The sequence below is a fragment of the Chanos chanos genome, chromosome 14 (assembly GCF_902362185.1).
Source record: "Chanos chanos chromosome 14, fChaCha1.1, whole genome shotgun sequence".
NCBI lineage: Eukaryota > Metazoa > Chordata > Actinopteri > Gonorynchiformes > Chanidae > Chanos > Chanos chanos.
The window spans coordinates 14109231-14121797 of NC_044508.1; the positions used below are offsets into that span (position 1 = coordinate 14109231).

General features: G+C 43.6%; 1 protein-coding gene across 1 annotated transcript in view; it reads right to left on the reverse strand.

Moving 5' to 3' along the window:
* The window catches only part of slc9a7 (solute carrier family 9 member 7), a 31780-nt gene that overhangs the window by 5668 nt on the left and 13545 nt on the right, over nucleotides 1–12567 (reverse strand). The window contains 5 exon segments of the mRNA XM_030791422.1: nucleotides 794–899; nucleotides 2860–2942; nucleotides 3799–3862; nucleotides 7755–7814; nucleotides 12051–12204. Of these exon segments, the coding sequence (XP_030647282.1) occupies nucleotides 794–899; nucleotides 2860–2942; nucleotides 3799–3862; nucleotides 7755–7814; nucleotides 12051–12204 (467 nt within the window).

Below are 12567 nucleotides of genomic sequence, written 5' to 3' on the forward strand. Positions count from 1 at the left end.
AAGCACAGAACTCAATTTGACTGATTTTTCCAATTTTAGTCCATTTCACAGGGCCCTCCATTTGTATGTAATTATGTATGTATGCAATCATGTAATTGTATTAAATTAAGTATTAAGAATTAACTTATATAACACTTTTCCCCCTAACTTTAACACCTGACATGTGAAAGGAAAAGTCACCTTAACCTAGTGGTGTGTCTGTGTATATGTATACACCAACCAGCATGGTAATCTATACACGGTGTGCATCCACTGTTTGACTGAAAGCCATAGAGTGAATGAGTTTGTTCTGTCATTGAAAGACAAGGGTATTGCTGCAGGAAACTTTTTAAAAAATTCTTTTTGTTTCGTCTATGTTGGGAGCAGTAGGCGATTTTTAGGGGGATGGGGCTGCAATCCTGATTGTTAGCAAAATGACCAAAATGCATCCCCCTTGTTAACCTGCCACCCCCCTATATACTCTATAGAGTAACGTCAGTGACCTTTGGGCCATCACCCCTGTTAAAAAATGTTTAAAAAAATCACCTACTGGTTGAGAGTATTTTAATATCAGTAATGAGTTAAATATCTGCTGTTTTCAGCCGAGCTCCAGTTTCGATAGCACTCAAGGCTGTTTCGAGTTAAGCCACTGGAGGATCTGTTTCAGTTCTCTCTGCGGTTGAGTCAACATGCTATCATGATATGCTACAAGTGATAAAAAACACCAACACATACACACAAAATGACACACACATATAGCATCCCATGTAAATGAGTGTGTGTGTGTGTGTGTGTGTGTATAGGCAGCACTAACCTCGTACGCCTGGGGGCTGGTGAGGCAGCGTGCCAGAGGACCACAGCAGGCTGGTAGCGTGGTGGTGAGGGGGGGTCCACTGTGAGTCAGGGTGGGCTTCAGGTAGCTACACACAGGTTAAGGACGTTCACATCACAACTGCTGACCAGCTAAGTTTCACAAAGGGCCCTGACCGCTGTAAACTCTCCCGCTATGCAAAACCAATCCATTTCAGGAGAGGGAAAGAAAAAAAAAGGCTAGGCACACACAATATCACATGTGTATTACAGCCTGTCGGTTTGAAAAGATAAGCAATCTTTGTGGTTAGCAGGTGAACACAGTGTGTTCACGAAGACATTATGATCTTAATGGTACACTACTGTCCATATTCATTCAGTAAATACCATCATAATACCATTTAAATGATGTGGATTTTTCACTATGTGCTAATGATATAGAGTCACACACCCTCGAGCCTATTTAAAGTGGTGGATACTTACACTTTATTCAATGACTACCTCAGAAGGGAACTAAATTTATATATTAAATTATATGGAATTGTAACAACAGGTTAGGAATCATGAATCATGAGACTTTTGTAGAACAGTATATAAATTAGCAGGGTTTTTTTGTTTTGTTTTTTAATTGGTTTGTTTGTTTTGGGCTTTTTTGCCAATGGCTCAGACGAGGAATCACTTTCACAAAAAACTCTGTATGGTCCAATATATTAAAAACAAAAACAACAACAAAAAAAATCCAGATTGTCTACCAACCCGCACACGCACACACACACACACACACACAATTTAGGATCTGCAGTTTTTACAATCTCTCTCCATGCGGTCACACCAATGTGAGATTGACGTTCTCCTAACAATGGCCCCAGGGAGCTATAGAGCCAGCTGTGCAGGAAGCAGCTGGGGGAGAGGGGTGAGAGGGGGTTGGGTCATTCGCAGGTGTCATGTACTTTCACCAGGAACTCATTTTCAGCATGCGTTACGCCAAGACCCAGAACTGACCGTGTCCGTACTCCTTCTCCTCGCCCTGTAATTCTGTGATTAAGAGGTAAACAGTAAAGCTCCTCCTACAGTTAAAGTCTTCAGAAAACTCACAGTGTGAGATCACAGCATCACACTGCCGTGTGGGAATGAACCCAATACACACACAAACCCTGCATACACCTCACAAAACTAGTTATTAATTTGGATTAATTCTCTAATGAATCCAATCAGCTATGATCTGACGGACGGTACAACGTGCTCCCGTTACTAAACATTGTTGTCCTACAGAAAAATGGTAGTGATCAGCCAGAGAGGATGCAGCTTCTACAGTGAATATAGAAAATGAATGGGTTATCGTGGAAGTCTTTAAGAAGCAATAAAACTTTATAATGAAGGAGGAGTAAAGAAAGAAAAAGTTTCTGTCAGAACCTCTGAGACTGTCTCTACGGAGCCTCTTCAGTGATGAAGAGAGCAATAACTTATTCATCTCATCTCTTCTCCCCATCTCCCTCTCCTCTCACCCTCTCTTTCTCTCTATTGATCACTTCTCTCCTCCCTTACTCTCATATCAGTTCCTCTCTGCGTCTGCCAAAACGTCACATTTACATTCTTCTGAAGCCCTCTGACAGCAGGCCTGTCTGTGCCAGCTACGGCTTCACTTTACTTCCTCATGTGGGAGATGCCGGTGTCAAATGCTTGTCCTTCAGTTGTCATATACACACATCTAACAACATGTTAGAGAAAGAGAGAGAGAGAGAGAGAGAGAGAGAGAGAGAGAGAGAGAGAGAGAGAGAGAGAGGTTTGTGTAAACACTCAGAAATGCATCACCCCATGTCAAAGAGCTGTGTACAGCAATAAGAAGCTTCTCAGCTGGAGAGAGAGCAGGGGAAGTGTGAGTTGAGAGAGAGAGCGAGAGAGAGAGAGAGAGAGAGAGAGGGAATACAGGGTAGGTTTGTGCAGAGAGATTGCAGATTGTGTTTGGACTGAATGAGAAGCTGTGTGTGTGCATGGGTCTGTATGTATGCGTGTAGGTGAGTGAGCATGTGTGTGTGTGTGTGGATACTGAAGGCTGTAATGAAAGGATACTTGTGGTCAAAGGTGTACCACAGTCTGAAGAGCCAGGCGCTCTCCTGCTGGGTCTTACTCTGCCCTTCTGACCCACTGCTGTCCTGCAAAGTGAAGGACAACAAAACGCACAGAGAGGACAAAGAAAAGATGAAGTTGTAAGTAGGTAATCCAGTCTGTATAAATGAGTGCAGAGAAAAAAAGAGTCCAGAGATAACCGCATAGACTGAAACAGTGTCCTACTTGTATACACACACACACACACACACACACACACACACACTCACACACAACCCCACACAAGTACTTCATACAACACACCTACCGGATTTTTGACTTTTCAAACATTCAAAAATTCCCTTGAGATTATTCATTGTCTGATTAATCAATGAAAACATTAAGAAACACAATACTTGTATATAAATGTTAAAAATTCATCTAATATACCCAGAACATGACAACATGTTTAAGAGTATGTGAAAAGATAATCACATAAAGGACATCAGGTTATCAGTTCACACTCAAACACCTCCTCTCCTCTCCTAACTGTCTGAAGCTGACGTGTCAATGTGTTAAGGTGCGCAGGTGTGTGTATGTGTGTGTGTGCACACGGGTGTGTATGTGAGAAATTTTCTTCCCCTGTTCAGAGTTCTTCTGTCTCAAATCTGCTTGTTCTCGTTCGCATTCAAAAAGCTATAGCAACAGGAAGACGTTTTATATAGGGCTTGCGGTTTGTTCTGAAAGTCCTTCAAACATCTATCCTGTATAGCCTATCTGATGTGCACATCTCAACCAAATAGACAAGTCAACTGGTAATCCACCTACGGTTAGAGACAAATGCGCAACTTTCAGTATGACACACCCGTGAGCTGCAGGGCTCTACTGTGGGTTTGCCTTGGCTGTTTTGTTTTTAAAGACTTATATGAGTTGAGCTAAAAGGAGGTGAAGGTGCGAACTCACTCCTTGTAAGACTTGGAAGCTGTCTCCACATTGCTCCAAATCCTGATCTGGGTCCACGCCAACCCTGTGAGAGATAACATGAGAATGGTAAATTAGATGGTATATCCAGTGTGTTTGTGTTTGTGTGTGAGGGTGTGTGTGTGTGTGTGTGTGTGTGTGTGTGGTAGAAAGAGGCCTAAAGCAGTTCCTTTTGCATGTATGGAGCACTGCAAAGCTTTGAGAGAAGACAATATAGCAATTCACCATAAGCATGAAAAAAAAAAAAAGACAGACTACCACAAACACCTGACACACGGCAACGGAGAAAGAGCCAAAAGACAAAGAGAGCAAAAGAGAGTTCAGCAGATACTTTAAAGCCACAAACAAACACTTGTTTCCTCCTTCACAGGTAGTTTACATCCTAGGTCTCTTCACCATGTTGAAAAGAACCGAATATAATCATTTATCTGTAAACCTAACAAGTTGTGCTAACAGTACCTTGAGTTCTGAATTCATTAACTCTATATGGTCTTTAAGCCTAAGATCGGAGTCTTTAAGGCAGATCCCCTGACGGCGTTAGAGAACACCCACACTGTTTTTCCTAACTCGGGTGTATTGCTTTTGGACTGTACCATCAGACCTCTGCGTGCTTAACATTAACCTCATTTTCAGTTATTCCCACATGAACACGCTGTGCTTTTGACGTTTGACACAAGGCATGTCGGCCCATTCTGTCCCTCCTCAAGCAGGACTCCCAGAACTCGTTCTGACCTCACAGAAACACACACTCTCTCTCTCTCTCTCTCTCTCTCTCTCACACACACACACACACACACACACACACACAAACCAGTGCACAATAATTCACTGCTGTTATCTGTATCCGGTCGTAGTAACTGACTGATGGTTTCCAGCTGCTGCTGAATAGTCAGTGGAGAGGTTTTCCATTAAAGCATGTTCTCTCTCACTGCCTCAGTCAGAGAGCTGTAGTGTGACCATCAGCAGCCCCACCGTGTACTCCACAGTCACAGTGCACGAGTGAAAGAGTTAAGAGATAAACCGACTCAACTTTGCTTTCCTCTCCGATCCACTTCAGTTATTCTGGCTTTGTTTCCCCTCTTACTTTCTACCTGAATTTGATTGGGATAAATCTGAGCAGTTCTAGCCGAGAAGGTTAGATGTTCCGGATCACAGAGACGGCATTGTGGCAGAGGGTTTTGGGGATTAATGGAAAGGGTGCGCATTTCAGACCCCACGGCCCCTACGTGTGGCCGGCGGCCAAAAAAACCGCCCAAACGTAGGGGCTGAATTACGATCATCCAGAGTCCCGTTGCGAACGGCAGATTAGAATATTATTTAGTCTGCGCACATCAGATCCTTTACAGGCCTCAGAGTGTATCTGCCACTATAGAAGCAGATGACGACGCTGTTGAGAAATAAAATGAGGTTTGCAGTCTCTTGACTCACCGAGTGACATATGCATGGGACAAGCCAAGAGTTTCACAGGCTACTGTAAGTTCTAGCACCTCTGTAGGGGTGGGATCCGCTAAGTGGACGGAGTCTTTCACAGGTTTGGTTTGGATGGTGACAGAGTTTTATTTGGAAGGAAATGAAGTCTTATGAATGACCAAAGTATGGAAGGGCCGGTACCAGGGTTCTCCATTCCTTCTCACAGCTGGCGGGTTGGGGGTGGGGGGGTGGGGCTTTGATCGTGGTTGAATGTACAACTGTCTAAACAACCCCCCCCCCCAGCACTGAATTTAGAGAGGACCTCTAAAATCTCTCAGCCATGATCATAGTCTTCACCAGTGACACCACATCTGAGAGACCAGATGGAGGGATGATGAGAGAGGAAACAAGAAAGATAAATAAAACACTCACTGTTGTTGTTAATACTTAAATTAACTCCTTTACCATTTCTTTTATATCTTCCCCAAATCATTACTAACACAAAAACAATCCATAAATTGCACCAAGTAGTAGTTTACTGAGCTGCGATGCAACATAGTTCCAGTGTGTTTGACTGATGATTTGACTTTAAGGCAGACAGGAAGACAGAGAGAGGGAGAAAGTTCAGAGGGCTAGACAAGGGAAGCACAGGCATGGAGAGGGGATACAGGGAGGAAGGAAAAAAAGAGAGTAGTGGGGGTGTGGGGGGGGGGGCAGAGAGAGAGAGACACACACACACACACAGAGAGGGACAGAGAGAGAGTTAAAGAGGGGGAGGTGAGTTACAGTAGAAGTAAATCCATATGGAGAAGTTGGCTATGGGAGGGGCTGCTCCTAAGGTCACTGGAGGGTCGGGAGGGGGGGGGCTGGGGCAGTGAAAACAAAGAAGTTCAGGACCTGCAGGGCCTCAAAAGAATCCGCAAAGGAAAAAAAAAAAGTGGCGGAGAGGAGAGAGGAGTAGGACAACTCAAACTCTCACTCCTCTGGCTCTAAAGGACAGGGACAGAGGGAGAGAGAGAGAGAGAGAGAGAGAGAGAGAGAGAGAACAGTTTGTTAATGTTTTCCTTGTTTTTTTCCTATTTCCTTATTGCTTGTTCCTGTGTTTCCCCCAATTTGTTTGGTATTAACATGTATTATCATACAAATAATCTGCTTTGGCAATATTGTACATAATGAATTGAGAGCGAGAGAGAGAGACACACACTGTGGTTAGCTAAACAGATACTAACTACAAATGCTAGCAGCAAACATACAAACATAAAACACAGAGAAACATCCAGAGCAGCTCCTCCCTGTCACACATACCTAACCACAAACACTGAGACCTGCGTGTTAGAGAGCTAGAGCACAAATGTGTCCTTACCCTCAAAGAACTAAAAAAAAAAATCATTTCTGCGGAAGCTGCTGAAATCTACTGACCAGTTTGCTTGTATGTTCAAGTGAATCTGCCACACTGCAGCACGCAAATCAGAGAGACAGCACAGAGGAGAAAAAAAATCCCCCCAACAAACTTTAACCTTCACACACACACTTTCCCACCACAACATCCACTCTAACACACACTTTCTTTTTCTCAAACACAAACACACAGACACACACCCATGTATGTACATAACATACGCATGTACATAACATAAGAATGACGTGAACAGCCCAAAAAAGAAGCTATCCGTCAGTGATGAGGGGGTATGTAAGAATGGAGAAGTCTGTTCTACTGAGAATGCTCAGTCATCATTTTCACTCAGGGGAACATTTAGAAAAAGTTCACTCTTATGAGACAAACATCAGCTAGAATCTTTCACTTCCTCCCTCCCCCTGATCATGGCTATTTAAGGCCTGCTGTTGTTATTATATGCATGCACAATCTATGGGCTTTTATGCCGTTCCGCCTCTCTGACTGTCTTATGTAGGCTGGAAGATGAAGAACTGTGAAAAAGAGAGAGAGAGAGAGAGAGAGAGAGAGAGAGAGAAACAAAGAGGTGGACACTAAATAAAAGCGCAGTAGTATTTGACATTGATGTGAATAAGCAGTAAATCTTCCTATTCCTACACAAGTTGAGTGGGTCTTTCTCTCTCTCAAAATCTCCAAAAAAATCATTCCCTGCCTCCCAACCTCAGCCGAATTCTGTTAAAACAGTTTTATTACATACAATCGAGACTCATCAGAAACTCCTCTCATCAGCTTAAGAACACAAACTATCCCCATAACTGCACAATTATAGGTATTATTCATATCCATAGAGGGAGAATCAGGAGGATATTGACTTCATCAAAGACAAAAAGGCATTTAAGATGTACTGACACAGGAACTGTCAGAGGCCAGCAAAGTGAACACAGAGTGAAGAGTGTAGTGCCTCAGAGAGCAGCACAACAAAACGATATGAAACCACATTATGTCAAAACAGTGCCCGACCGTTCCCCACACACACACACACACACACACACCGCTGCTCCCAAGAGTGTGACCCAGGTGGCCCCCTATGATTTTTGTTTGCCACCCACGGTGAAGATGTCAGGCGTCACGTCACCTGACGTAATCCCACAGCCGACGCAGTCTCTCCTTTTCAGCCAATGACGTCCCTCCAACTCTGCACACGCACAGAGAGAGCCTCAGATCACACGCACCCATGTTATGCTCAAACGTCTTACAATATGTATCCGCCGATTTAATTTTCTTTCTTTTCTTTTTTTTTTTTTAACCAATTATTCATAGAGTTACATAATGGACATACCAATGTGGGCAACATGATCATGACGGCCTGAAAAAGTATCGCTACCAGCCTCAGATATGAAAACATAATTAGAGAAATTCTCTTGATGTAGATTAGTGCCAGAGGTAATCACATACGGTCCACTGTGTAGATTAAAGAAGGTATGTCTATGCATTTTGCATGCTCTTGAATTACATTAAGTGGGTTTGAGATGTGTTACATAAAAGTGGCATGACTCCATGACAAATGGGGTAAATTTTTTTCCTTTAATGGACTGTTACTGCAGTTCGCTTTCACAGGAGACAGCTGACAGGGTGCAATCCAGGAGAAAGGCAGAGGATTTTAATATTTGAGGGGGGGGGGGGGGGGGGGGGGGGGGGGGGGGGGGTTGAGAGAGAGTGTGTGAGAGAGAGAGAAAGGGAAAAGAGATAGAGATGGAAAGGTTTAGCTCATGGTAAAAGGATGACATTAATGCTCTTACAATGAGCTGCCGGGGAGCAGATCCCAGCCCCAGACAGATGCGTTAGATGTTACCATGGGCTTTAAACAGCGCAAGGGCATCAAGCCTCATTTAGCTTAAACCAACGCTTACAGATGCTCAACGCACACCTTTACCCAAAGAAACTCTCAAACCCACCTCACCTTTCCACATCCACCTACAGCCGTAGAGGAAGATCCGCGTAAAGGATCTGGAGAAAAGTTGAAGTGATTTTTTTTTTTTTTCTATTAAATTTCATTAAATGTAGAGCGATGTAAGTCTGGTGCCGCGTCCCACATTCCTGAGGTTGTTCTGAATCGTTGCTCTGTGCTCAAATAGCCACATATTTACAGAGGAGAAGGAACCTCCAGAGACCAGAGTCGGAAAGGGGAGGTGGGGGGGGAGCTGGGGTTGGGACAGGTCTCATCCAACCAGACTGCATCGTTCTTGGGGAGAGAGAGAGAGAGGAAGAGGCCTGGCAGTGGGCCCAGGCTGGGCTGGAAGTCCCACCCACAAACAGTCCTCTGGAGCAGCTACGGCCAAAACCAGGGCAGTGACCACTCTCAACCCGACCCGGGGGAAATGCTCCAAAATTCAGGAGGGTATAAAACCAAAAATAAGTGGCTGTTTACATTTTTAAAGTACAAATGCTGTAAAGTCTTTCGCAAAAAACACAACAATCTTCTCTTTATACTTTCCTGCCTTATGTTTATTTATAACAAGAAAGCAATTGCATTTAAAAAAAAAAGGGGGGGGGGTTTAACTGAATCAGACACAATGAATTGAATCAAATTGTATAATACGGTAGGAAGTGGGGTAAATTGAAGAACAGTGTGATGAATGGAGAGAAGTAACAGGACACTGGCGTCTGTTAATGAACTCGGCCATACCGAGCACAAACACAGCCCATTGGCCGTCAGAGACCTAAAAGCACATTATTGATCTCAGCCCTTTGAGAGCTGCGCTGAAACGTTGCCTTTTAATCTGTGGGTTTTAGAGGAGCTGTGATGAAAAGCAGAAGGGTTTTCATTATCTGATTTAGGTCACTCCTGACCTTTTGACATAAAGACGATTAGTCTAATATATTTATTCTTTTTCTGTTCGTGGTAAACGTGGGTGTGTGTTTATTGATATTGATTAATCTCTGATCACGGGGAGCAATGAGAGGACCTCTGTCACGTTTGGGTCAATGATTACGTGTGTGTGTGTGTCTGTGTCTGGTCCCTACATGGAAAATGTCCCACACAACAATACCAAGGGTCAATCACAGGGCCATTCTAGAAATGGAAAAAACAAAATCCCACTTAATAGGATAGATTCCTAGTTCCGTTTAAATTCTGGTTGATCTCTTGAAACAAATTAAAAAAATCAGAATAAAAAGAGAATTTCCATTAAGAAAAAAAGGGATGTTATTCCATTTTCCTAATAAGAAATGAAGTGAAAGTAACCAGGAATGCACGACAGACCCTGGACACCAACAGCACAGACACTGCAAACTAACATGTGCCAGTTTTTCCGTGGAATCTCTCTGGAGAATAAGCAACTCCTCAACCCGTGTTCCACTGTCCAAGGCTACATGGTCTAATAACAATTACACAAACACACCCTTCAAATTCCTTCCAGATCACACTCACAGTCAAAGACTCCTAACCTCTGCCCTGATCCTAGGCTAACAGACACCTCTTACAGCTACCCGTTTCTCTCTCTTCTTTCTCTTCTATTTCTTTCTCTTCCCATTTCTCAGCCTATTTCTCTTTTCTAAAATGAATATTCATTTTCGGAAAGACAAGTTTAGCACCACTCCATCTATGTGGCGTTAAAATTCCCCGGGCCCATCGCGAACGAGCTGCTTTTCCTTTCCTCTCTTTGTTTTAATGGCAGAGAGGAGCGGCACGCAGACTTCCAATTCGGGAGCGATTTCTGCGTTGAGCTCCTAGACGGGAGTTGGGAGTGCCAGACAAATCGGAGTTGTCTGTTTCATCTCTCTTGTCTGGGCCGGCGGTCCGTACACAGACGAGTAAAACATCACACAGACCTGACCTCTGCGGTCTCTAACCGAGGCTGCTTTAGATTGAGTTTACGCTGATGTGTTTTTAAGAGGCCGCTGTGTTTTTGTAACCCAATTGAGTTTCCATTTGTGTGTGTACATTAACGAGGCTGCTTCAGGATTGATGTTGACTTATGGAGACAATGGATTTGCATTAACGCTACGTTATGGAGATCAAGCACTTGGCTTTTTTGTTTGGAATGGCTTTTGTGTTGAGACAATGGCAGAGGTCTGCGATTAATAAGATGTGTTGTAGGTGTTGTTGTTGTTGTTGTTACGCTGAGGCCGCTGGCTAAAGCCCTAGAGCCCTCCACACAAGATCAACCACTCAGCACAAAGAACGCAGATCATAATGACAGATAATAGACTGAGCATCTGCCATTAGCATGTCTACTCACTAATCCTCTTTTACTGTGATACCTTGTCAGTAATGCTAAACGACCCTGGACACAATGAGGTCACTCAGGGACAATCACAGACCACCAGAGAGAGAGAGAGAGAGAGACAGACAGAAAGAGAGACAGAAAGAGAGAGAGAGAGTGACAGACAGACTTACGATGAGAGGACAAGTGTGAGAGAGAGAGAGAAGAAAATTGAGACCCCCCTCCTAGTACAACCCTGCTTTTCAGCTCTCAGTCTCAACAAAACTAAACCGACCATACATCATGATATTCTGTTTTAATGGGCTATGACGTAAGAACAGCAACAAAAGGCGCAGGGTTCGAATGGGCCAGATTTTCCACATCTATGGCAAAGAGCATCAAAAGGCTGTGAGGGCTCAGGTCGGCAAAAAGCCAAAAGGGTCTTTCTTCTTTAAAGCAGCTCATCGCCCGAAATGATGATGGGGCTGACGAGATTAGAAAAAGCATGAGCTAATCTTGGCCTGCTCACGATGACATGCCTGTCACGCGTTAAGGGGGGAGACATCCAATCACGGCTAATTGGCAATTCCAAGTTTAGAAAAAAAGATGAACGACGGGCGAATAGGGGAAAGTACAAAGAGAAAAAAGAAAAAAGAAATTATATATATATTAAATATACACATACACATATATACATACATACATACATACATACAGTATATACACATAGCTAGTGAAAAAGGCCTCATTCACAGTGACAGTAATGTGTTTTTAGTGATGAGAATGGACTTTATTATACCCAGCATACCATTCAACCCATCAGCTCCCACTATAGCATGGACATAAAGACCACAATTTCAAAGCCTACACTCAAACACACTGTACGAGGCCTGACCTATTCCTCAAGTACTCTTCAAGTGGCTTTCTCTTTCATGTCACCATGGTGACCAGCAGACCATTTGTAGACAGGGATGGTTAGAGTGCAAGGTGTCAGCTCTGTCGATACCAGACCTACTGTGCCACCTTGTGGACATTAGGAGGAACTGATCTCAACATTGTGTGGGTGTGTGTGTGTGTGTACATGCCATGTTTGCATGTACTGTTTGTTTACTTTTTGTTTGCTTTGAAAAAAAATAGAAAAGGAGTACTGAAGTACCAGACAGAAAGACAAAACGCATGAGAGCGTATATACAGAGAGAAAGAGAGAGAGAAGTGGAGAGGAAAACCTGATGTGTAGCCAGGACAGCATGGGTGTGGTGCCTCCTCCGAAGACCCAGACAGTGAAGAAAACAATGAGAAGAGTGGTGGTGAACATCATCTGTCGAGCGTATGTGGCTGTGTCCCGAATGGCCAGAGCAAACGCCATCGCCCCCCGCAGACCTGTGGGTCACACACACACACACACACACACACACACACACACACACACACACACAAACACAAATGCACAGAACAATTAATGAGAGCACTGTACACATGTTCGCGGTGATTACACACATCAAAACATCTGTGAATCTGTGTGTGTGTGTGTGTGAGTGAGAATATTAGTCTTTACACTAGACCTCCGGTGCCCTGTTAGTTCTTTCATTTGGAGAAAAATGTGACAGAAGAGATGACATGCTCTAGATTGAGTGTGCTCTGATTCTCTTCACTTGCTAAATCAAGGCATTGGAGTCCACTGAGATACATGTCAGAAACTAATAACCCCATTATTAATTGATGAGGGTACGATCTTCACTATAG